Below are 25,958 nucleotides of genomic sequence, written 5' to 3'. Positions count from 1 at the left end.
CCTCTCCTCTCCTCTCCTCTCCTCTCCTCTCCTCTCCTCTCCTCTCCTCTCCTCTCCTCTCCTCTCCTCTCCTCTCCTCTCCTCTCCTCTCCTCTCCTCTCCTCTCCTCTCCTCTCCTCTCCTCTCCTCTCCTCTCCTCTCCTCTCCTCTCCTCTCCTCTCCTCTCCTCTCCTCTCCTCTCCTCTCCTCTCCTCTCCTCTCCTCTCCTCTCCTCTCCTCTCCTCTCCCTCAGTGCATGGACAGAGATGGGTCCTTCAGATGTGCCTGGCTCCTCTTCTCAGGTTTGGCTCCAGCGTGGCTGTTCCCTGGGCCCCTCTGGGCAGTGCATTTGTAGCTTGGCACGTTGTCCTTCCTGCCAAAGGAAGAGAGAGAGGACAGGTGTTGTCAGACACTGCAGTGTTCCAGCAGCAGGTAAGCGTGCGCGGGGTGCGCTCTGAGGAGAAGCCATGTGTGAAGTCTCACAGTGAAGGGCATCTGTAAGGAAAGCTTTGGCAGCTCGAGACAAATTAAAGGTGGTTAAAGACCAGCTGGTCCCATCCCTCTGGCCAGAGCAGGGTTAGTCCTTCCAAGAGGCTTCAAGGGCTTTGTGCTAGCTCTGAGCTCTCCAAGAGGAGGGTCTCATTACTTCTCTTTGGGTGAAGCACTTCCCATAGTTTCCTCCTACCGAGGTTCCTTTACACCTGAAATATTTCCCTTCATATCTGCTCATGAACAGCCCTCCTCTCACTGTGACTATTTCCTTCTGGGGCATGTACCATTCAAAGGGTGTCTGGGTTCACACATCTCGCAGCTGGATTGTCCCTACTGCTGGGGTGTTTATAGCTGGGTCAATCTTTGGGGACAGACTCTGTGTGGCCAGGGAACATCCAGCACCTGGCACACGATGCCAGCACTTCAGGCATCCAGACCAATGCCTTGAAAGAACCCACAGAGATGTGATACTGCTATTTCACTGTGCCCATAACTCCAATTATCTAAGTCCAGTTATCTAGCACTCATGCCAGATTTCAGCTGCCAGTATAGTTGGGAGTTTCTAGAGCCCCTCTTTCAGGCTACAGCCCCAGCAGAGCTGTGGGAGTTTTATAACTGGCCTCCAAAGGAGCAAGGTTGTGATAAATACAAAATACTTTTTGCAGTGATGCCCTGGGAGTTCACAGGGTAAGAACTGAGCTTTTCACAACCCAGCACCACAGGACCATCTCCCCAGCTCCTCACAGCTTATCAGGTGGAAAGACTTGCTTTGTAGCACTTGAGTTCCTGATAAGGAACTGAATAAGTCTCGTTACTTGTTTCCCAGACAAAACACTCCTCTGTGTGCATGTTTACAGTGTGCATGATGAATTTTTGCTACTTTAAGGAAAAGAAAATCTCTGTTATCAGTTAATTCTGTAACATTTCTGTTCTATTCACTTATCCTCCATCTCACAGCCCATCACTCTCACTGTCTGTCTTCCTTCCAGGTCCTGACACACTGGTCACAGCAAGATGGGTACAAGTGACCAGACAGTGTCAGCCCTGGTCTGTCTGTGTGGACGGAGCCAGGCCTGGGGAAAAAGGGTCACAAACTCAGGGCATTGTGTCCAGAGGCTTCACTTGATGAGAGTCTGAATTGCAGAGGGTGTGGGTCCTGCAGCACCATCCCTCATTCAGGGAGGCTCAACCAGCACTGGGCTACCCCAGAGCAGGGACCTTCACTTCAGAGCCTCTGCCAGCACTGGTGGTTCTCACTGGGACTGAAAAGCTGTCTCTGAGACAAACACTGGGACCAGGAGGCAGAGGAACCAACTTTGGCTGCCCTATAAGCCTGCCTATGGAATTCCAGAGGAGAATGGGGTTCCTCCACACTCACCCCAGAGCAGCACCATCTCTGAGCAGCCATCACCATCCCCTGCAGATACACTTTCAGCTTCTCCTTTGTACAAGCAGCAAAACCCAACCATCCATTCCCAACCCAAGGAAGGTAATCAAACTGTGCTGTCAGTGTTGCTCACACCAGCTGAGGGGCTCCAGTGACTCTTCAGGGTGCTCCCTCAGGCAGCTCTTGGCCCCCTCAGCCATGCCTTGCCAACTTTGTGCATTTTCCCTGATGTGGCAGGACACAAATGAGAAGGTCCTCTGCTTGTGCCTGATATGCTCTTTGAGCTCTCAGCCTGCTCCCTCTAAGGTCTGTTATTTGTATTCCCCACAGCAGCTGCTGGCCCTGGGCAGGCTGGTGCTGTACCAAACCCTACTGAGACTCAAACACTGGGAGGGAGAGGAGCTGTCTGTCACACGTCAGAAGTGAAGTGAGCTGCCAAAGGCCACGCAGCAGACTTGGGAAGAATTGAAAAGAGCTGATGAAACCTCCCAGTTTTCTTGATCCCTGCACCCCGACTCACCCCAAGGAATTGGGCCCCTCTGTAGTGACACAGAGAAACTTGCCTTCCTCACCCAAAAGTGTGTGGTTTTCAGTGCCTCTGCTTTTATTTGCAAATATTTTTGAGGTCATACCTCAAAAATGCAATTTTTGCATTATATTTTCTGAAGTATGTTTTAATATACATTAAAAAAATTGTAATAATGTAGTTGCTGATGGGGCCCAGGGCTTAGGGGCTTTACCTCCACCAGCCCTCCCCTCTTCCCCACTGTCACAGCATTTACTGCTTCTCTACAGTTCAATCACCAACCTAAGGCATAGTGGTATTTTGAAGAGATAAACATTGAGACAAAAATAAATAAATTAGGACCCTGGGAGGGAGACCTGAAAGGCACAGTGAAGTGAGAACAAGCAGTTTCTCTGGTTGTGTGTATAATTACATTGACGTGTTCCTAGACAACACTGCAGACCCAAACACAGCAGCAGCTGTGAACCAAACAGACTCATGAAAAACATCAGAAAGCCAGCCAGCCCATCCCTTGCCCTGGGGCTGCATCAGCACTGCCCATGTCACTGCTGACAGCCTTCCTGCCCACTCCCAGGGCACAGCCAGCACTGGATGGGCAGGCAGGGCTCAGCTCCTGGCTCGCCTTCCATGCAGACCCCATTTCTCTGCACCTACTCCAGTCACTGGAGCAGCGCTGTTGGGTGTCATTCCCACGCTCCTCTATGCAAGTGAAGGAATCAACATAATGCAAAATATGCAAAGAGGATAAAAATGGATCTTAAACTTCCTTTTTCCTGATTTGGTTAACACAGGAGAAGGAAATCCTGTCATGCCAACAGCACTTACAGGTGAGATTTTTAGGCTGGCCTTTGTCAGCCATCCACTGAACTGAAGCGTCATGAGAATCAACCACTCAGTTCACATCAAGTGCTTGTGACAAAGTGCTTTTTTGGACATACAGCCAATTGACAGGCACAATCAAACCACAGATCTGCTACAAGTTCATCGCACAGACAACAGTTAATCTTGCAGCCATGCAAACTGTTTTGCAAATTGAAATCTCAGAGGCATAGCAATTACAATACCAAATTTATACCACATCTCTCACTCAACTAATTGTACATCCAAAAAATCACCACTTGAATAATCTGAATACATTCACCTTTACAGCTAAAAAAGCCTCTGCTACATGCTTGATCTCAACACAATTCTGAGTTACAGAACCCCATGGGAAAAAAATGCCAACCTCTGATTTCAACAGGAAAATTGCTTCTATCTAAATACAGCAGATGCATAATTCACATTGATGTCTAACAGCCTGGTGTTCCCAGCAAAGCTCGTTTTTACTCTGCCAAACTGGGAACAGTGCTATTGCTGCCTGTAGCTCTCCCAGCCCGTCTACAGGAAGACAAGCCCTCTATTACTACACCTGCTCTGAATGCAGTGTACAAGTTCATGTCCAAAATAACTGTACCTGTATTTCTAATTGTTAGCAAATCATAAAGGCCTTAAAATTAATTTTAAGGAAGCAGACTTACAAACTGGGCTGATCTTTTGGATGAGTTGATGTTTACAGAGCCACCAGTGGAGGCGCATTTGTGCCACTGTGGCATTTTGAGCTCTTTCACACACACATTTCTTGACCTTTTTTCCCATCTTGTGAAGCAAGGTGAGGTGGGGAGATTTGAGCTAGTGACTTTGCAGCTGGTGTATTAAGGAAAGTCAAAATAGAAGAGAATTAGTGTTTAAATTGCAAAGGGCGGTAAAAATAAAGTTATATAAGCCATGTGAGTGGCATCAAAAATGAGTCATCAAGGCTGGAAAATGGGTAACCTCTGATCCCTGAAACTAAGAAATCTGGCTGCTGTCGTGCTGCTGCTGATCTAATTTTTACACTTTCCCCTCCATACAGAGGAGACACGTTTCCATTGCATCCATCACAGCTAAACAATCAATGCCTGATCAGTCCCAATGCTTTGCTCTCAGGGATGCACAATTAAGCAGCACCATGTCTGACACTGCAAGGGGACCGCAGTATTTTCTGGGAATGCCTGACAAGTTTCAATCGTAAAGAACACAAACCAAATGACCCAGCAGATAATGACAGCCAGTGCCCTGACAGTTAGATAATGTGCATGCTCCAAAGCAAGGCCAATTAGAAGCAATAAAAACAAATTTGAAATGTTAGAGCAAAGGTCAGTAATCCTCAGTCATTACCACAGGCCTGAATTTTCTTTTTTTTTCAAGCACTCACCAGCGCCTATTTCCAGTAAATGAGCAGGTAGTCGTGTTTGCCAGGTGCCCACCCATCCATTACAGCACACTGTGACTTCTGGGCCATACAAACCCCACTAAAGTGGTGTGTGGAGAATCCCAGCACTACCTGAAATCTCATCAGGTCCATATGCTATGGCTCTGCCCTCCTGAGTGCAGGGGCTGGCCCAGACTGCTTATAGAGAAGGCAGATGTTAGAGGGTGTGCATATGTTTCTCCCTCCATCACAGAAGGGACTCTGCTGCTTGCCATCCATCCCTCAGTTCCTGGCCTTCCTCCTCAGCTCAGTGCAGCCAGACACATTTGCTTTATCCAGGAGACAGTGCCCAGAGGCAGATATAATTAGTTTATAGCTGGAGCCACACTATCACATAAGAGAAGGAGAAGGAGCCACAATTACAAGGAACTCACGTGGCTCACACACAGCTACCCTTGTAGACCTCTGCTGACGCTGGAGCTGGCAGCTGCAGAGAGCACAGGAATGGGTTTTGTCTTGGCTCCTGTCCTCCCATTTCCTAAGGACCAGCAGGACAATAATGGATTGCACTCACCTGAGGAGATGTAGCAGAAAATGGCAGTCTCTTGAGCTCATTCAAGTTACCAGCATGATGTTGGGATTAACATGTGCACATCAGACATTATCCATGTCAACCCACCCTTCAACATAGGTCCCTGTCTCTGCTTTCAGAGCAGGAAAATCCCAGGCCAGAGTGATGCACGAAGTAACACAAATGCTGTAAATCTGCTTTTGAGCCCTGCCTTCCTCAGAGCAACAAGGCCAGGGAAGGAGAAGGAAAGCAGGTGGGTACCTGCAGGCATACCTATGTGAGGATGCCCGTGAGAGCTAATCTAAATACATTTAGGGTTTAAATGCAAAGCTGATTACTGAAACCACAGCAAGCTTTTATGTGATATGCTCCTTCAGAGTTAAAGTAGCCATAATTCAATTTATTCATTTAGCTCATTTCCAAAAAGTAAATTAAAGTGGAGTAAATTAAATTAAAACAGCTGACAGCACCTTCACTTCTTCATTTTGAGAGGGATTGTTAACGTGGACCCAATGTGCTTCATACAGTAATGCAGATTATTTTTGCCTGCTAAGCCCCCCATCAGGCACACCAGCTCCCCATCCTGAAGTATTTTTACACTCCCGCTGTTCAGGGAGTCTCCAAGAGCAAGACCAAGCTGGACATGCTTACTGTACACGTGCTTAAATCCAGGGTAAAATCCCTGCAGCTGGCAGCCTCGTTCCCAAGTGTTTGAGAAGCTAATTGTTGTAATGAGGAATTTTGGTGAAGCCTCTTCTGGGAGCTGGCCAAGCACTGCACATCTCTAAACTGTGTAAATGAATCCTTTTCAATGAACCCATGGAAATGTCACCGTTCAAAACCAGGAAGGTGTTCTTAGTGACAGCTACAAGCATCAAGAGTTGCACAAAATGTGCAGACATGTGTGGGAATGAGCTGTCAGATTATAATTACTAATAAAGTAGGGGGGAAACCCCCCAAAATTAATTTTTAGGTAAAACATGTAATTGCCTTTAAACCTTAGTAGTGCTCCCATTACTAATAAAATTTACAGACCTGGAAATCAAATTGAAGCTGTTTGACTCTTCTATTTTGCTGCCCTCATTCCATTTCCTCCCTCCTCTACAAACTGTAAGAGGTTTTGCTAACCTTTCACATTTTGTCTAGAACATTTTTTTCAGTTTGTTATACTCTGCTCTCCTCTTAGCCACTGAAAATGGTGGGAGAAAAGACAACAAGACAATAATTTAAGTTTGAGACAAGTGAGCTGGGGATGGAAACAGCCTTTTGGGAATAAAGCAGGGAGGTGGCTTCACTCCCAGCTCTCACATCAGTCATGGCTGGGTCAAAGAAAGCACAACCAGATGTAAGTGAAACCTCAAAAATCCTGGGTTTGAAAGTGTAGAGAGGAGTTTTTCTGAAACACAGGTAGAAGTGAACTGGGGAGAACATTCCAGACCCAGTGGGGCAGAAGGACCCACACTCAGCACCTGCCAGAGAGCAGCACAGCCCTGGGATGGTATCAGAGCCTGTCAGCCCATACACACAACATCTGGGCACAGCTGTTCAGTGTTGAGATGGGGCTCAAAATGAGTTGTCCAGGCAGAAGGCTCTACCTTTGGTCAGAGTGTGCCCACACAGAAAGACTTTCCCCATCCCCACCCAGTGTAGGGCAGGGGACAGTGCCCACGGCCCCGAGGCTGGTGGGACAGTCCCGTGGGCAGATCCAGCCTGTTGGAGACACAGCTGTGCTCTCATACATCATCATTAGAGCTGCGGAGTCAAGCAGCAGAAGGAGGAATTGCCAGAATAAAGGCTGTCAGAGCAATTTTAATTCAACCTCCTGGCAGATATGCCTTCTGATGGGGTCTTTAATTACCTCATCACAGCCTACTTTTTCTTCAACAAGGCTGCTGCTTTATTCAGGGCACGATAGACAGACGGCAATTAATGAAGGGCCAGTCAATATTTTGTTCTGTCCTTTCTTCATTCCACGTGTGGCCCCAGGCATTATTTGCCACACGCCATCAAATCAAAGAATTATTCGTCTTCTCCTGGGCTTTTCTCTCATGTGTATCAGTGCAGCAACTGTAAGATTCCCACATAGGAAGGAATTTCTTTTCCAACACTTCTGGGAGCAGAGCACCTGGGTTTTACCTACAGGAAAATATGGGGCAGACATGAGCTGCAAAATGCTCCACCAGCAAGGCCCAGGTGGGATTTTTAGGATACCCACACTGTCTCTGTTCAAAGCCCATCTTCCCTAACCTCTGCCAGAGCTGTTTAAACACTAGGACATCTAGAATTTGAAATTCAATTCAGTGTGTCCAGAATATGACTAACATGAATGTGGTGGCTCTGAGAGAAAAAAATGTCATTGGTCTAAAGAGGGAAGATCTCCTCTGCTGATGCGGTGCTGGGGCAGGGCTTTGTTGCAGCCAGAGTGAGAGAACAGAGAAATACTGATAAGGGCAAAGGGATGAGCTTCAGGCAGTGCAAGCTGACTAGTATTTGTGAATTTTTGACCAAAAGTTCTGTTTTTCCACCTTAGTCATTCCCTGTAACAGCTGTACTCTGCTGTCTCTTAATCTCTTACAAATTTTTCACCTTTTACCAACCTTCTTTCAGAGGAGGGCATTTCACACTTTCAACCCAAGAAATCTTCACCTTTCCTCTGGCACAAGTAGAAAGAGGTGAGAGCAGGACAGAGATGCAGTAAGAGGAAGAGCTCCCTGTGCCTCTGGCAGTATCAAAGGGAGCCCCAGCAAATGGTTTCCAGTGAGTGCACTGAGAGTGGAACTGTCTGGTCACTAACAGCTTAGAAAAGGAACATGAGAGGACGAGTATGAACCTTCGCTGCTGTCCAACAGCCCCTTTCTGCACTGCTCTCTCCTGCTCTATGCCCACTTAACCCACCCTTAGAGAGCTGTCCTGGTGTCCAGGACGGGCTCTCTGAGCCTCTCTCAAGCACAGCTAAGTGGCAGTGCTCTCTTCTCCAGCAGCTTCTGCAGGCAGCACAGAGCTCTCTCTTGCCCTGCTAGAAATTCATGGGCCTGCTGGCTTGTCACTCCAAAGGGCATCCAGCACTTTCAGCAAGGCTTTTAATTCATGAGCTCACAGAGGAAAATATTCTAACCTTCTGGCCCTCCTCAGCTGAGTCATTGACGCTTTCCTACCTTGCCTCAGACACATCACCTTCAGGAAAATAATTACTTAGCATGTTGGTCACAGCAGACATTATCTTTGTGAACTGGGTGTTTGTTAGGGATCACAGGGTCTCCGTGCCATGAGGACTGCAGGACACACTGGGGTTACTGCTTGAAACCTGACCTTCCTTTACACGCTGTGAGAAACTCTGTGGTCACTGGGCTCACTCCAAGGGGAACTGGGGGGATGCTGGAGGAAGGGGATGAGGCGTTCTGGGAGGAGCTGGGTGAGCTGTGCTGGGCTCCATCACTGTAAGAGAAATGCTGTGAATTCCCCATCCCTGGAAATGTTCAAGGCCAAGTTGGATGGGGCTTGGAGCAGCCTGGTCTATTGAAAAGTCCACCATCTAGGGGATGGAACTGGATGATCTTTAATGTCCCTTCCAACCCAGACCAATCTGTGATTCTGTGATTCTGTGATTTGTTGATCTACAGGTGGCATTTGGGCTAAATTTGGAATTTAACCACGGATCTAGCCAACCAGGTGGATTCACTTACAGGCACATAATCACATTACACACAGAATACAGATACAGTTATTTCTCTTGACCCTTGAAATAAGCTGCATTTTTGGTAGCAGAGGGTGCCCCATCTCCAGCCTCAGTCTTGTTCTCTAACCAGAGCTGTTGGATCAGCTGTTGCCTCTTACTCCAGATGATCCTGATTCCATTCCCACTTAACTGCCTGCGTTGCCTATGCTGTAGGATGGCTGTTCTCTGACGGCCTCACTGCATGGATAAAGCTCTTATAAAGGTGCCTGAAATTGGGTGCCAGCCCTGTTTCTCACCCTCAGGTCCACCTCTCCCTTTTTGTACCTCAATTTCCTTCTCCAAAATGTGGTAATTTCAACCTAAATATTTCCTTCCTTAGGGTCAGACATGCTCTGAAAGTGTTGCAGGTTGTTGCTATTTCCAGGCCTGTCATTCTAACACATTTTGGCTGCACTAATTCCCTCAAACAGAAATTGTTCTGCCTGTCCTAGTCTGGGACAAAGCAGGCAATTAGTTGTCCCTTACACGTTTATTAACTCTGCAGCTTTCTTTCAATGACTATGTGAAATCCAGTAATGTTTTAATATATTTTCATAAACTGTGGGCACAACATGTCCTGTTTCCACTAATAACCATGCCATATAATTAGTCCTGATTACACAGATATTTAGTATCATTTTACATATTCCAGTCCTTTCCTGGTGCCACTGCCTAGCCAAGCACATATTTAAAGCCACAGCCATCTCCCTTCTGTTTCCCAGCAGTTTGCAAGAATTCCTTTTGGAGAGGATTGCAGTTAACACAGCAGCTTCAAAGAACAATTTTGTTTCACTGGTGTACATTTTAGGTGTATATATAGATACGAAAGCTCTGATCAAATGTCAGGTGACAAAGCCCAGGATACAAATAGAAGGCATCTATCTACTTCCACGGCAAAGCCGGTATTTGAAATCCATCAGGAAATTAACAACATGAATCTTTAAAAATCCATTCCTTAAACATCTGTTGGCTTAGGGCTGAACATTGACTGCATTTAGGATTTTACTGTGAGGTAGCACCCCCGAACAAAAGATCCCTCACCGCATTAGGCTCTGGTGGGGGAACAAGAAAAATTGGCTCTGTGCTACACGATTAGAGATGTGTATCTTTCCCTGCTGGCGTGGCTGTCTCTATAGAGATGGACATGGATATTTGATGAGATTAAAATGCTTCAGTTACCACTGTCAGTGGTTCTTTGATTTAAAATGAAGAAAGCAAACAAACATTCCTTTTGATGAGGTAACTGAATGATGCTGTGGAAAAGCACTTTGCTGTCAGGTGGTAATTAGGTTCAGTAATAGTTGTGGGTTTTTAGCCTTGGAGGCTGTGGCCCCTGGGAGTCTGAGAGAAATGATACATTCAATTTCCAGAGGAGAGGAAGATGCTGGATGCTTTTCTCTGCTAACCCTGCAGGTCTCTGCAGATAAGAGCATTCAGAACTGCAGTGCTGACAATCCTCCTTGAGCCAGCCTAAACTGTGGTGTCAAGATCACAGACAAAAAAGGGAGATGGGCTCAAAGCAGGCCTAACACAGGCAGCCTGGCTCTGACCACATATATAAGGAACTGCCAGAATGACTGCAATGAAAGGATTTTTAAAGGCTGCAGAAGGAACTCCAGCAATTCCCTTTCTGGTCTGGGCTGATATTTGTAACATCCATCTTGCACATCATTAGAAAATCTTCAGTAGGAAAGTGTTCCTTTGCAAACAAGGAACATTCCCACAGCTACTCTCTTAAGGGAGGAAAAAAGTGGGTAGAAGGAATGGGTGAATCTCAAGGCTCAGCTGCCCCTCTTGCCAATTTGGAATTGCCTTTTCCATTGCAAAATATAAACTGTATTTGGTGGTGCTGTTAAAGCTTGAAACCCAAATGAAACATTCCAATTGGTCCAAATGCATTTAACTGAAATTTTTCAGTTTGGAGGCATTATTGCTGTTTTCTCAGAACAGAGGCGAATACTGAATATGATGCTTCCCATGAAACAGGTGCTCTGGTTCCTGCTCTGCTCCCCTCTTCATGTTGTTACACACCTTTTGCAGCTCAAGGAATGCTGGTTCTCCATAAACAGTTCAGTGGTATCTCCCCTGCTCCTCACACAAGCTAAGGGACACTGAAAGGATGCAGTTGGCCAACACCAGAGAGGGGCCATCAGTGCTGCAGGGAGCCAAGCTCAGGCATTTCCTGCCTCTGTGCCTTGCTCACCAGTACCTGACTTCACACCCCACTTCCTTTTGGCCTAACACGCACTGAGCTGGTTGTGAAACTGGAGTAAGGGCTCAGAGCAAGAGGGGATCCTCAGGGAAAGTGTCCAGCTGGGCTGGCAGAAGGAACCTGCCTTTGCTGCCAGCAGTGCAGTAGCTCCGGGGGGAGGTGGGGAACTCTGCCTCAGCACAGGCTTACCAGCAACTCCCTGAAGCGCTGTAAAAGTTTTCACTTCCAGAATTAAAACTTTGCAAAATAAAAGTGGGTCTGATTTGCTCTCAGGAGATAAATGAAGGGTAAGTCCATTAAAGATACTGGTGTGAGATTGGTGTACAGCAGACAGAACTGAGGAGAGATATCAATATCTCCAAAATTCTCTGAATATTTTTTCAGACATAAACCAGGTATCTTTCCTGATCATAAATGCTTTATTTCCAAATGGAATTTCAATAAAATAAGCACAGTTGGACTAGCACTTATTATAAAGCCATAATGCTGTAGCACTGAAGTTTAGTCATGAAAGGTATTAAAAAAGCAGCCCATCTAAAGCAAGAGAAACTGCTTTCTGACCTACCGAGTTTTAGGAGTAGGTGCTAGTGGTCCCTCCACCAAAGAGTTCAGCCTGTAGTAATCCAAGAATGTCCTGGCCACATTTCTTCCAAGCTTCATATCTGTGAGTTTTTAATTAAGGAGCGTTTCTAAAAAATCATTAAAAATAATAATAATAACAACAACAATAATAATAATAATAATAAAGCAGAGTCTAAAGGTAAGTTACTGCTATTTAATGCAAGAGCAAATTTTACATCAACAGTCCCACAGAGCTCAAGCTTCAGGCAAAAATTACTTACACAGGCAGATAAGGTGAGGGTCATCTTGTTTGGTGCTTGTTTTCACAGGCAGATGCTGCATAAAAACACAGACAGGAGGAAACAATCTCCCTTTCCCCCACGCCTGGCTGCAGATCCCTGTTATTCTCATGAAATAATACACTAGACAAAACGGGCCCTCCGATTTCCACATTCAGGGAAAATAATTACCTTAAAATGCTTGGATACAGGCAATATTTCTGTATCCAGGATACAAGGTCAGCTATACCATGGTGTGAACCTGCCATGGACCAGTGTACTGAAGGTTGGGATTAATGCTGTAGCCCTCCACACCTTTAGCTCTGATCCCCAGAGTGCCGTGGGATAATTCACTGTTCTCTCCCTGTGTCGTATTCAGGACCTGAAATGGTGATTTTAGCACCAACCTGGAAGGACAGTAGGTTACCTTAACATTCAGCTAAGGTAAGCAGAGTTCAGCAGTAACTCTGGTGTGTCTTCTCACTAGCCACAATTTCTCCTTCAGCCGACCCCTAACCCCACCATTAGGCAGGTGCTGCACATCAAAGCTGCCATGGAGACCTCAGGGGCACAGGAACCAGACATTCCTGAAGACTCAGCTGCTTACAAAGGAAGCTGAATAACCTGTGGATTGCATTGAAAAGCAATATCCCAGACAACATGTCCATGGGGTGAATCTGCTGCTCATGTGAAAAGTCAGCATTAAGTTTGCCTGTTACAGTACAGCATCTTCTTATCATCTACAGGGTGATGTCCAGCAGGGAGATATCCAGTGGTCTCCATTATCCACAGCTCTGCTGGGGGTGCTGAAGGCTCCTTTCTTTGCCTATTTTGAACTGATGCCTCCGCAGGCTGCAATAACCACATGGTGCTCCAGGACACTGCCCTGGAGGAGCATTTCAGCAGGGCTGCTGCAGCAGCTGAGGTGGGTACAGAACGTGGGGAGTCTGAAGAGTGCAGGAAGATAAACCATTGCTGGGTTGTTCTGTGTGCATGTATGCATGTTCTGCTTTATCAATAATTATCTGCTGATGTTTCCATTAGAGGAAAATTCCAGAAGTGCAGCATCCCAGGGGCTTCCAGCAGTGCTGTTGAAAACACTGGCTTCTAAATGAAGCTTTTATTACCCGCCCACTTACATTAGACACATCAAAACAAGTGAGCATGAGACATCAGGTTCACGCATCGCTGTGAGATCTCTTCATCGTTTATTTATTTATTTGTAAGGGAGGTCAGACCAACTTGACAGTCTTTACTTCTGCAAAAATCCAGCCACCAGCTCTGCTAGTGCTGCAGTCAGGTCTAGTGGCTGAGGATGACTCCTGACACTGCTTTCCCCCCCAACAGTCTCGTCCTACTTTTCCAGCTCCCACCTCTGTGCCTGGGGATGGTTCCATGGGTCTGCCCCTCCTGGGGAATCTATCCTGACATGCTCACTGTGATCCTAATTCCACATGTGCTGTGGGCACCTCTGTTCTCCTGGCCAGCAGTAGGGCAGAGCCAGAGTAGCTGGTGCTCCTGTTTGTTGTCCGCATGGACAGAGAGAAGCAGCTGTGTGGGTCAACAGGGGCTGTGTGGATCAGCACTGTTCAGGCTGTTCCCTGGCTGTGGCAGTGCCCAGTGAGCTCTCCTGTCAGCCTAGCAGCACTGCTGGCCAGGAGTAGCCCTGCATGCAGGGAGGCTCAGAAAGTTGGAGACAGCCTAAAGTTTAACAATTCGAGGGAGGGCAGTGTTGCTCTGATAGTGTTTTGTGATTGTTTCTGGAATTTGGGGATGGCTGGGGGTAGTTTGGTTGCTGCGGATGTGGACTCAAAGCAGTGGCAAAGGTTAAGGGTTCAGAGTAGTCTGAGGAAGCCAGGAAGAAGGGGAGAGGGCTGTCAGACACTTAAGGGATTGAGGAGACTAACACAGCTTGATCTTGTAGTTTCTTTCATTTACTCGTCACTTTAAAGACATAAAATGGTAATTGGACTCAGTAAAGTCTCTAGGACACTTTGTCAGTGGCAGTCCCAGAAAGCTGCTCTGCCAGAAGTGGCCCTGCTGCCCTTTTCCCTGTCTCTTTTGTTTGCACGGTGGGAAGCACCTGACCTGCTGTCCAGGGGGAGGAAGCCCTTGGATGGCAGTGGGTGCATCCGAGGAAGTGGCTCCAGGAGCTCCTGCCTTACAACTCTGCCTTAGCCTCGACCTGTAGGAATCCAGTTCCCCTATTGAGCTCAGGTCTTAGGAACAGCATTCTGGAGCTTAGACCAGCTAACCATTGTAATAACGTGCCTTAGCACGTTGGGAAATCTCCAGACCAGAGGTCTTCAAAACAGGTTAAACCCACAGCAGACATGAATTGTTTAGGTGTAACTGATGCTTGGGTAAGGAAACACAAAAGGGCCTCTCAGGCCACTTCACCCCATTTTCCTACAGTTCTGAACATATTTTGCAACTCACACAGAGAACTGTTTGCTAAGATTGCCAAGAAGGGTTAGGGCATTTTGCAGAGCATGGACACACAGATAGAGAGCATGAAGAAACTGGAATTGCAGTGCCACATGCATCCACCGAAAAGTCACAAAATGGGAATAACTTGCCATCAGCAATGATAAAAAGAGACTCAAACCAGCATGGGATGAAAAATGTGCATGTTCTAATACTAGTCTCTCCAGCCATCCTGCCCCCTCTGCTCTGCCTGTCACTTCCGCAAAGGATGAGTGGTTTCTGTCATGGAAATCAGGCACCTGATACATAAAACCAGGAGCAGCAGCACTGGTCTCTCCTTGTGACTGTCCAGCCTGGGCAGGAGCTGGTGTGACTCCCTCAGCAAACGCCAGCAGCACGTGTGTGCAGAACCAGTAGAGGAAAACAAATTAAAGCAATAACATTTGCATTTATCTCTGGTGCATGGAAGGCTCAAACTCCACTTTGGCTTACTGTGTATCCTGAGCACGTAAATAACAGCTACTGCTACCCAAACCCACTTCTGCTGGGTGGCTTGGTCGGTTGGTTGGTTTTTAACCAGCTTCCTTTCTGCAATCACACGTGCTGTGTGCCCACAGGAGCTCCCTTCCTAGCCTCAACTGCACTTGACAGAAGGCCATTTCCCAGCTATTCCCATCATGGGAGTTCAGCTCATACCAGACAGTCAAAATGTATTTGGGAGAGTCATGATGAAAACAGCTGGGTGTGGCTTCACCTTCACTAGCATCTGCAGCTCCCTCTCATTTCTCTTCCTCCTCCATGCTCCATATTTCTACCTGGAAGTGGAAATCAGTGTTCCTCCTGCAAACACCCTTCTCACAGCATTCAGTCTGTGAGTGGTATCAGCAGATCTGGGGAGATTTCAGGACAGTCTGTTTATGCACAACTCTGCCAAATTTCACAGATGTTAGGAGGTTCAAGAATTGTGTTGGGCTCTCTGCAAAATCCCACACATTTATGATCCCTGCCATGCCCCACAGCCCAAAGCTTCCAGCCCTGGTAAGAAAGGACAGGGGAGTGGGGACTCTCACAAGCCATTACTAGTTTTCAGCTGACACGATTCATTGAGCCTGTTGTGACCAGTCTGCTTAAGCTCGAGCCTCTGGAAGCGCAGACAGAGCATTGTTCTGTCTATGCATGGAGGCAATAAAAATCTCAATTTGGAAACCAGTTAGCAGTACAAGTCATTAGGGGAGGTACTAAATGTTGCTGCTTTAATAGCTCGCTGATCCTTTAATAATGTCACTGCTGCAGAGCATGGTGGCACCATTTGCTCGCTTTTGTTTTGCTTTTTGAAATTCAGGGTCATTCCACTTTCAAGTGAGTGGATAATCTCTCTTTCCTCCTTCTGCCAGGCACTGTGAACTGCTTTAAATAATTAGAAAAAAAGGATGGCTCCTTCAAATTCACCATCTCATTTTCATAAGGTCCAGTGTCATTGCTTTGGAACAGGAAGAGAAACTGTGATGGTGGTAAGGATTTGACAAGGGCAAAACAGTTAGCAGCCCCCACTCATCTTTGATAAGTCCTGTGGGGTCTCTGCCAAGCAGATTGGATCTCTGGTTTTATGTCTCATCTAGAGGACGGCACCTCCATCAATTTGAAACACTGCACTGGGTTATTAGCTTATGGAATTCATTCAAGTTTAGTCCTAAGTAGGATTTGAAATGTGACCATTCAGTCCAGAGGCACTACTGACCAGACCCAGACAAGCCTTTTGTTTCAGACAAACAGCTTTAAGTTGTCCTAAAGACAGAGAGGAAGAAAAAAAAAATTGAAAGGGAGAAAGAGGGTAAGGAAAATGAGAACAAAGAGAAATGTGAATCTTTTTAATAGCTCAGATTAAAAACCAGAAGAAGCTCTTTGTTTGATAGAACTGAATTTTACAGCAAATCTCAGTCCACCACAACAATGATCCTATTATTTATGAAAAGAGGGTTATTTTGTTTGGGAGAGTCCCAGATGACTGTGGTCAGCAAGCATACTGTCAGCTTCATACAATCTCAGGAGAAATATGGATGAGGTTTTCTCATCTGTTTATAACAGCTTCCATCAATTGAACAAGAGCTCTAATGGAAAATGGCATTACAGGGCTTTAAACCACCATGTTATATCATGCCAAGCCTGATCAGAGCTAGTCCTCGATTTTAGCAGAGCTGTTTTCACCAGTTACTTACTTATTTTTTTTCACAGTGCTAACACTGCTCCCTATTAAACAGATGTTGCTCCAATCTCATCTCAAGGGGGCCCCACTCCAAGCAAAGTGTGACTGGGGCAAAACAGAGACTTGGTTGTGAAGGAGGGGTGGGAGAGAGGCTATCCTGAGGCTTTTCACCAGCATTTAACATGATGCAATTCTGGGTGCTGATGGATGCATCCTTCCCTGGGACTCACTCCAGGGAAAAAATGTTCCCAATGCCTAGCACATCTGGGTACATATTTCAAAATCTTTATCAAAGGAGGAAGCTTCTAAAATGGAAATATGGGGAGGAGATTGGGCTTTCCATAGCTCCAGTGTAAGAACCAGGCTCAGTGTGGGAACTACTGGGGACACCCTCTCATGGTACTCAGCAGGTCAAACTCGAGAAACGCAGCCAGACCATCCAACCTTAAAATCTATAAATGCCCTGAACTGCCAACCTGGAAATAGCGAAGGGACTTTCCCCAAGGAGAGCATTTTTGTTCCCAAGAGCCCCAGCTCCTGATCCCAGATGGGACAGACGCTTTTGGAAGCAAAAGGTAAAAGCAATGACGAGCCTTCATTTTTATTCCTCCTGTGTGCCATCAGGGACGGAGCCAGGCGGAAAAATCCCTGACCGACTATTTCAGGCTTTCAGGCCCTTTTCCTGAAATGCTTGATTGTGGTGGAAGAAATTACAAAGATGGGAGTTGTGTGCTCTTCTCCCTGAGTAATCAGAGGCCTGTAATTTTCTCTCCTACTCTGAAAGAGGAGATTGGAGAGCAGGTATCTTGGAGAGCACTGTTTTATCTCTGCCGGAGGGACTGTGCTCAAGGACCATGCTGTGTTTCCCAGGAACTCATTTCAATACCAGCCATCGCTTTTGTCCTCATGGGCTGAACTGAAACAGGCAGAGCCCACCCAGCACCTGAACATGGGGAACAGACAGGGTGGAGGTGCTGCACAGGAGCCAGTGGCTGGACAGAGCCAAGGGCTCCTGGCCCTGCTGTGGTGCTGCATTGAGGGGCTGCAGAGGCTGGAGGGGAGCAGAATGTGAGGGAGCACCAGTGTGCCCCAACTCTGCAGCTTGTGAGGCTGGGCACCTGTGGAGGACACATTCTGCTGCTGATGGAAACCTGCCCGTGGCACTGAGCTGCAGAGTGGCTGACACATGTGTGGCCATGAGAAGGGAGCACCTGACTCAACTCCATCATCCTCAGGCCATCTTCACACTGCTCCATGCAAGCGACTTTTTGGTCATCTTACACTAGTGGGAGATGGAAATGGGCCCTCCTGTAAAAGGTAATCTGGCCTAAGCTATAAAATGACCAAAGATAATGGTTTATTTAGTATCTTGGCATTGCTAACTCCTGATGAGGTTTTCTGAGGGACAGAGGTCAGAGACAAGCACACAGCTGAGAAAGAAAAAAAGCCCTGAATTTCAGAATCAGTACATTTTAATTCGTTAAAATATTGCATCAGCATTGCTTTGTAAATTGGTATATTGGTAAAATTATGCATCTAAAACCTGATTGTAACAGTTTCTATCAAACTGTCTCAAAATTAATTCGGGCCTGAATTTACTGGTCTCACATTAATGTCTGATGGATCTTTAAAAAGAGTAGCAGGAAAATACAGGGTGAGTATCTTTTGCAATTTTAAAGTTTCTGATCTTTGGTATTGTTTAATTCTGGTTACTTGCCAGCTCTGGGAAGGAGCCCTTGTGGATTAGCTGACCTCAGCTCTTTACACAGCCAATGAAAATTACAGAGCTGATTCTCTCTGATGTACTGAGAAGGGATGAGGGCAAGGGAAAGAAATTTCCAAGTGAAAATCCAGCATTCACAACCTTCTTCTATTGCTGATGAATGTTCTCAAACGCATGGGGGAAAACCAGCATGAAAAACAAAGCCTTAACAGTTGTTTTCAGCTTGGCTGGAAGTGCAAGAACAGAACAATACTTTCCAATTGTAATTAAACCCCCCAAAATACACTGGAAAAATCATAAGATGAACTCTTTGGGGATCCTCTTATTCCCTCATGTCTCAGCTCAGAAACATGATGATCCCTGTTCTTCCAGGTCTGGAAGTTCCCATTAGACATTCCACCCACGGCTTTGGGCATAACATTTACTACCACCCAAACAAAATCAGTTTCAAGATAAATGGTAGAAAGACTGTTTCGACACACCAAAGTGTGGATAAACCATTTCTCATCTCTAAATTGCTGGAAGCTCATGAGTTGTATAAATCACAAACAGGCATCAGTAATCTGTTGTGTGCTGCATTTTCCCTCTTCAGATGCAGCTTCCATTGTCAGACAGGGCATAGTCAATAGCTTTGACAAGAGCAATCCTAAAAAGAAGAAATTAAGAAATGAGATTGACTAAGAAACACAAGGAACTAAGAAACATGAGTATTCCCTAGTGACAGAAGCCTGGGTGTAGCTGGGTTTAAAGTTTTTTAGTAAAGATAAAGAGAATTGAAGAATGCTGACAGTGATTGCAAAATTCACTGGGATTTTAGGGGACCTTCCTTCCCTGGCTGGGATACCACAGGCTCTGCTGTGTCCAAGTGGAATTATTTGCACTTGAGAGCATGGGCGTCTGCTCTCCAGTGTCTGAGCAGATGTAGATGACCTCCTGAAACCTACCTGAGGTCACTCAGCTGAAAAAGGACTCAGTCCAGTGGCTGTTAGGTGGTCCAAGTCAAGATTCCTCTTAAGAACTTGCTCAGAGACACACTGGATTTATCCTGCTTTCAGTCAGTCTTTGTTAAGTCAAGACAAGGCACCATCTGCATTTGTAGCGGGCCAAATGCAGGGGAGGGACCACTTATCCTCAGGAATTGGATTAGCTCCTTTTTCAGTCTGTCCTGTGAGGTAAAAGGTCCATGGCTCAGAGCCTGTGCCTTTAAAAACACTTGCAGTCTCCAAGTAATAGTCATGCTTCAGTGTGTTCAGCATTTCAGCTGAGCTCAGTACAAAGTGCAGTGATTTAAAGCTGGGAGATCAGGTGGGATTCAGCGAATTCAGAATTATTTATTTCTTTAGAGCAGAAAGTCTGGCTACAGATTATTTACTGCAAATGGGTCTGCTTGGGGGAGGGGAGGAAGGCAAGAGGGTAGAGAAGGGGTGAATTGATTGACTGAATTTTTTTCAATTAAAACAAGCAGTTTTTTAAAAAGATTTAATGCTTTATTGAAAACCATGAAATAATTCAAGAGTCTGGAGTTCTGCTAAGTGCAGATCATAGAGATGAGGATGGGGAGAGTAGAAACAAAAGTTTTATTCTGTGGGGGAAGGGAAGAAAAAATTGTAAAAAAAAAGGTAGAGGGAGGAGAAAAATATAATTATCTTTGTTTCCTTGTCTACATTAATGTATTTCTCTCCCTGAGTTATCTCCAGTATCTACAAGTATTGATTCAGAATAAGGCACTGTTGGGCAGGCTGCAGGCAGCCCAGAGCTCTGCTGGGAGTGGAGTGTTTCCAGGGCAGCCAGAGCGCAGAGAAGATCCAGGGGTTGGCTTTGCAATGGGAACTGTGCCTGGCCAAAGCAGAGCCAGGGCTCCTGTCTCCTCTGCAAGGACCAGGCAGGGCTGGGCTGGTGGAGAGCAAGGGATGGGTCAGTGCTGAGGGGCTCCTTGGGTGCTTTGCTTTGGAGTGAGGGGCACTGGAGGGTGAGAGGACAACCAGAGCTAAATGAAGTAATGCTGGGAGGAAGGGCTATCAGGCCATGCATGCCAAGACCTCATTTCTGCCTTCACTGTTCCCTCAGACCGAAGGGCCCGTCCCACACTTAGGTTGTCTGCACTAGGAGGGCTTCCTCCCCAAAGCAGGGACACACATGAGCTGGGCCAGAGCTCTCCCACATCAGTTGGACACACCTCACCACAGATGGTGACTCCAGAGAGGTGGTGCTGGAAGGCAAAAAGAGGATTAGAGCTATTACTGGTAGGTAGAGAAACTAATGGTATTTTTGTCTTTGTAGGGAAGAAGTAAAATATTACTATATTCTCACCTACTCCTAAATTAATTGCCTCTTTGCTAATATAATTCCCATTCCTAGATAAATTTAGCTTTTTCTAAACCCTTTGATTTTTCCTTTGTGTTTTACATTCAAGCTGGAATGCAGTGATAAGGCACTATGCATATATATATATATATATATATATTTAATCTACACACACACAAATATAGTTATATATAGTCTCTACCACAAATAACACTCTGACTGCTGTCACAAACCCCTCTCTAAAACAGTTTCTCACTCAAGCTGGGTTGTTTTCCTGCATCATGTCTCCTGGGGAAGGGCTACTGGCAGCAGCAGGGCTGTGTGCACAGAAAGATGCTGGAAAGGTCTGCAGCTCTCTCCTTCTCCAGTGCCTGTCTCTTCCCCATGTTGCTTTGATGGGAATAAGCCATTGCCAAACTTCAGATCCACCATTTCTTGTCATTGTCACAACAACCAGCTTTCCTGGAACTGCTGGCAGTGTCTTACTGTACAGTCAGTGTAGGAGTGGCCCTTGAATTTTAAAATGGCCCTCTCAGAGGAACTTTTTGTGAGGGAATTGAGCACAGACTGGTGGGCCAGCTTTACAGCCACTGACATCCTTGGTGAAAAGGGGCTTCATAGCAACATGCTTGTGACTGTAATTTGATCAGCAGCCTCTGGTTAAAATATTTTATGTGACTCTTCTCCTATTAAACCTATACTATTTTGTTATTGGCATAGTCTCCCTCTCTGCTTGTGTTGCCTATCTTTATCTCCATATTACTAACAAGAAATCATTCCAGGAGCACTGTTTGCCTCTGTTCACAAGTTCCAATAATCATCCTGGAGGAGTGTCACTGATCCCCAGCTGAGGTGACACAGCCAGCACCAACTTCTGTGAGACCTTGAGAGAGTTCCTCCCTCTCAGAGCCACTGCTGGCTCTGGTGTTCATGTGGATTCACTGGGAAATATTCACCCATGGATGCCAAAGGATGTTTGGCACCTGTGGCCCTGATGCAGAGGGCTGGGGCTGTCTCTTCAATGAGCAGCACCTCTGGTCACTGCAAAGCTGCTTGGATGAGCTTCCAGCTGCATCTCAGGCTCTTGTGGGAAGCAGTGTTTGCCTGTTGTAGGGCTACAAAGCTCCTGAAGTTGGTTTAATTTCAACTTCATTGTCTGGATACTTCAAGGGCTTAAAAAAAAAAAGGCTGTTCAGTACAGAAAGTCCAAGGAAGAAAAGCTGAAAAGGTTTCTGGACTTTGGGCCATGGACTAGTGATAGAGAATGTGAAAATAAGTAAAGGCCTACTGTAGAACAAGATAAACTTTTCAGCATCTGCTGGTGATGGGACAAGAAGCAATGGCCTCAATTTAAAATAAAGCAGATTAAGATTAGATTTAGGGGAAACTTTTAGTGATAAGACTGGTGAAGCACTAGAAAAATATCTCCTGGAGGGGCAATGCCATCTCCATCTTAAGACAGAATTAGGAAAAGCAGCTATGAGGCCAGGGGAAAGGAAAGTTGAACTTTTTCGGAGATGGAGGGGTCAGCAAAGGGTTGCCCTCTATCTCAGTTCCTTAGGCTCAGATCTTGCTGTATAAGAGCACTCTCCACCAAGTTTTTTCTCAGTCTTTAGTAAGGCAATTATGACAAGCCTCTGCTCCTTTTGCATTTCCAGGAAGAAGAGTCAGGGGCACAAAATCACCTCTCTGTAGCCCACAAGCCCCAAAAGACCACTCTAAGCAGCTCACCATTCACTACTCTGCTCAGAGATTGAAAATTCAGCTTCTCTTTAAGGGCACCATTGTCTTCAGCTGGATGGAATCCCAAGTCCCCTGTCCCACATTCATGCGCTCTTAACTTCTTGAATTCTGAACACTGTTCTTCTTTAAAAGCCTCTCTGCCTTTTGCTGCTAATTAAAACATTGGTTGCACTCCGGGCTTGCTTTTCCAAGAGGTCTGGACAGCATTGCAGGCAGTTCAGACAAACAAACAACCAGACAAACAGAATCCATTAGGAGCTGCCACTGCTGACTGTCGCCCTTTCACATACATCACAGTGAAAAGGTTAATGCTTCCCAAAAGGGGTGGAAGAGACGGGCGGAGGGGAAGGGCAGGAGGGATCCAATCCTGCCAAGACCAGATGTCAGAGATGCTCAATACCTCACAGAACGGGCTTCCCCCCCCCGAGCGAGGCAATTGCCCATCTCGTGGCAAAGCTCCCCTTTGAGGGATCTATAATTTATTAGGGAAGGTGGAGTGCTGAATAAATTGTGCATGGAGATGAAGCGGTGATGATCGCTAACTCAAATCCCTGGGAGCCTGGCATTTCCAATCTTTAGCTCCCATGTGTGTCCCCCCGGCCCCTCCAAAGAGAGCCAGCCAAAGAGTGGAATATCGACGAAACATAATGAGCTCATTGAGATCTAAGCGCTGCAATTAGCAGGGTGGAATGGAGCAGAGGGGCTGGGAGGCAGACTGTAATTATTTATAATGTTGATAATCACTTACATGTAGTTAAAAATATAAATACGCCCCAATGCTTGATGGCATTAACCACCCTTCAATTAGCTCCGTGCCCACTAAGTAAGCGATACCCAGGTACTCACAGGAGGAAGGCTAAAGGTCTCTGTCTTGTGGCTGGGCTCACAAACTGTTGGTGGGTGGGTGGAAGAAAAACATTTAAAGAAGGTGCCTTTGTGATAGCTCACACCACCACCTATTGCTAATGGAGCTGTGAAGGAGACAGTTCAGACAATTGGCTCCTGTTCTCATGCTGGTAGATAACCCTCTGCCATCTTCTTTCCTAAATTCCATGGTATCTTCACAGGTTCTCATCCAGATGACCAGAATTTGATTAAAGCAAGGGATGCCAGTGCAGAGAGAGCCCTCACTGAAGGAGAGGAGCCCTTTGCTCTATGACAGGCTGATATCTGCTGCACTCACAGAAGTACCTGTGGTGTGTTACAGGGCCACTTGAACTATCATGAGAAGCACTCAAACTCCAGCCTCACGTGTCCCTGCACAGCTCACCTCATGCTGTTTCTCCTGTGCCTAAAACAGCTTCCTTAAAAATAGCTTGAGTCCCTCTGTGCTGCAGATATTTCCCTACTCCTGAAGGTTTTGACTAAGAGTCATTTTTTCAACAGAGTCACCCAGTCTGGATGGCTCCAGAGATGGACAATCCATGGATAGCAAATCCAAATGTCTCTGTCACAAAAACATAAAGGATTTTATGGAAGAGTTCGTCCAAATACAGTCATGTTTTACCAGCAAGAGGGAAGGGAGAACAGCCAGTGGAAAGCAGCAAGTCTGGTTGTAGACATGCTCTCGGGGAAGACTCCATACCTGAGAACACCCTCACCTGACAGTCAGCAGAAATGGCTCTTCTCATCCCCATAGTGCACTCCATTGGCATAAAAGTTTTAATAGAAAACCAGGTCATAGTAAAACCACAAGAAGAGGGGAGATTCTGTACATCAAACAGAAATACATTTTGGTGTGGGAAAGTAGGTAAAACCTCAATCTGCCTGTACCATTGATTTCCTTCCAGTTGAAGGGAGCATTTAACACACTGAGGTTAAACTTGGACCCTTTTCAGTGCAAAGGTACAGGAAGGACAGCAGTGGAGGAATGGTCACCAGAGTTTAGTGAGGGAGCTTAATGAAAGCGTGGAAAATGTAGAAAGAAAAAAAGAAAGAAAGGAAAAAAGCAGAGAGAACACATGCAGGGTGTGTTGCAGTTGAAAAAGCTCTGAGAAAATACAGGCAATGTTCAGTGAAACTGAAAGAGAAAAGAGCCAAACCAGAGTAAGTGGAAATTGTTCAAAGATAATTGAATGTATGTCCAAGCGCTGGCGTGTGCCAGCCTGAAATAAATACACTGCCTGTGAAAACAAGCTGGTAGGGCACAGAGAGGAACTGAAAGCAAACAAGGGGAGCAAGGAGCATCTGCAAGTGGGGTGCAAGGCTGTAGGGACCAGGAATGGGGGAGAAGGGATCACAGGCTGGGAAGGAACTGGTGAGACTGGAAATGAGGCAGAACTAGGTGTCTCGAACTGCATTCAAATAGGAGCCCCAGGTCTACCTTGAGCATTCTGGAAACCTGAAGGAAAAGCAGCTGGATCCCATTGCAAGGGCCTGGCAGTGGCTGGGGGAGTTGGTATTTTTGGGACTGTGTTCTGGTTGAATAACCAACCATTCATTTAGTAAGATGGTGCAGGAAATCAGTCCTTGCTCTGTACGTGGTTTTGCAGGGACTGAAGTAGTTAAAAGAGAAATATACCTCAGCTATTCTAGCAGACAAAGAGCAGAGAAAGCACAAAAAGGACAGGGAGTTTCTGGGCTGTCTAGAAAAAAGTCCACATAGAACAGAAATAAAAGATTCTTTCACAAGAAATAGCAAGCAAGTTCAGACCATACCTGACCTACTCCAACAGCCTGTCTTTGTCACCAGCCAGTGTCCAGAGGAAGAATTCTAAGATTTACACCAAGGGATGAACCCCTTCTCCCTGTATGAGGAGCAGAGCTTCTTCTGCAGCAAGGAGCTGCGCCTGAGCTGAATAGAAAAGTTAAACTGCCCCAAATTCCTTGAGCACAGAACAAGACAAAAATGGCTCAGCCCTTTTCAGAACCAATTTCTCTTCCCTGTTGCCTGAAAAGCCTACCACGACCTCAAGGAACACCACACAGGCACAACTTCAAGTCCTGAGCCAGGAATCAACTTTTGCTGCAGCAGCACACCCTTTAAAGTGGTGATCCCAAAGCAAAAATTAATCTAGAACTTACAAGGTGTAAAAAGCTGCTCACCACAACAAATTAAACATTACCCGCCAATAGCAGAAACCTTTCAAAGGCTGCTGGGCTCCTCCTGACATAGATTAAAGCTGAAGTGCAAAAGGGGATGTGATGTTTGTAACCCCATTGAGGAAATGCAGCAGCACAAGCAGGAAAAGGAGCCATGTCCTCACTTGGTCCATAAGAACATGTCTGTCCTTCATCAAGCTGATGCTTGCATGAGAGGAGACAGTGTAGGCACATTGTCTGGTGAGAAGACCAGGGACTAGCATCAAAAATATTTCCATAAAGATTTTTTAGGAGAAAATCCCTTTGCCCCAGCTACATTTGTACTTGCTGTACACTGCCTTCTTCACAGTTCTCAGGAAATAAGTGCAGTGCTGGCACAGCTCTCACAGCCATGGAGTTGACTCAGATTCAGCAAATGCAGGCACAAGGACACAGACCAAGGGAGAGGAGAATCCACTGGAAGCAGATCCCCTCTTCAAAGCATGGCTCCCACGAAGAGCAGCCAGCAACTGAACAGCCACCCAAGAACTGCCTGGCAAAGTAATTTTGAGCTGATGTAGCTGAG

General features: G+C 46.1%; 1 protein-coding gene across 1 annotated transcript in view; it reads right to left on the bottom strand.

Annotated features, from left to right (window-relative positions):
• Positions 1-228: 228 nt before the first annotated feature.
• Positions 229-25,958, bottom strand: part of LOC136364615 (cytosolic carboxypeptidase 6-like) — a 118,119-nt gene continuing 92,389 nt past the window's right edge. The window contains exons 4-5 of the mRNA XM_066324564.1: positions 11,678-11,774; positions 229-352 (exon numbers count right to left, since the gene is read on the bottom strand). Coding sequence (XP_066180661.1) covers positions 229-352; positions 11,678-11,774 — 221 coding nt within the window. The remainder of the gene's footprint in view (positions 353-11,677; positions 11,775-25,958) is intronic.

This window comes from Sylvia atricapilla, chromosome 9 (genome assembly GCF_009819655.1).
Source record: "Sylvia atricapilla isolate bSylAtr1 chromosome 9, bSylAtr1.pri, whole genome shotgun sequence".
NCBI classification, from domain to species: Eukaryota; Metazoa; Chordata; class Aves; order Passeriformes; family Sylviidae; genus Sylvia; species Sylvia atricapilla.
Note: the sequence above shows the minus strand (reverse complement) of the source record. Positions and strands in the feature narration are given on the sequence as shown.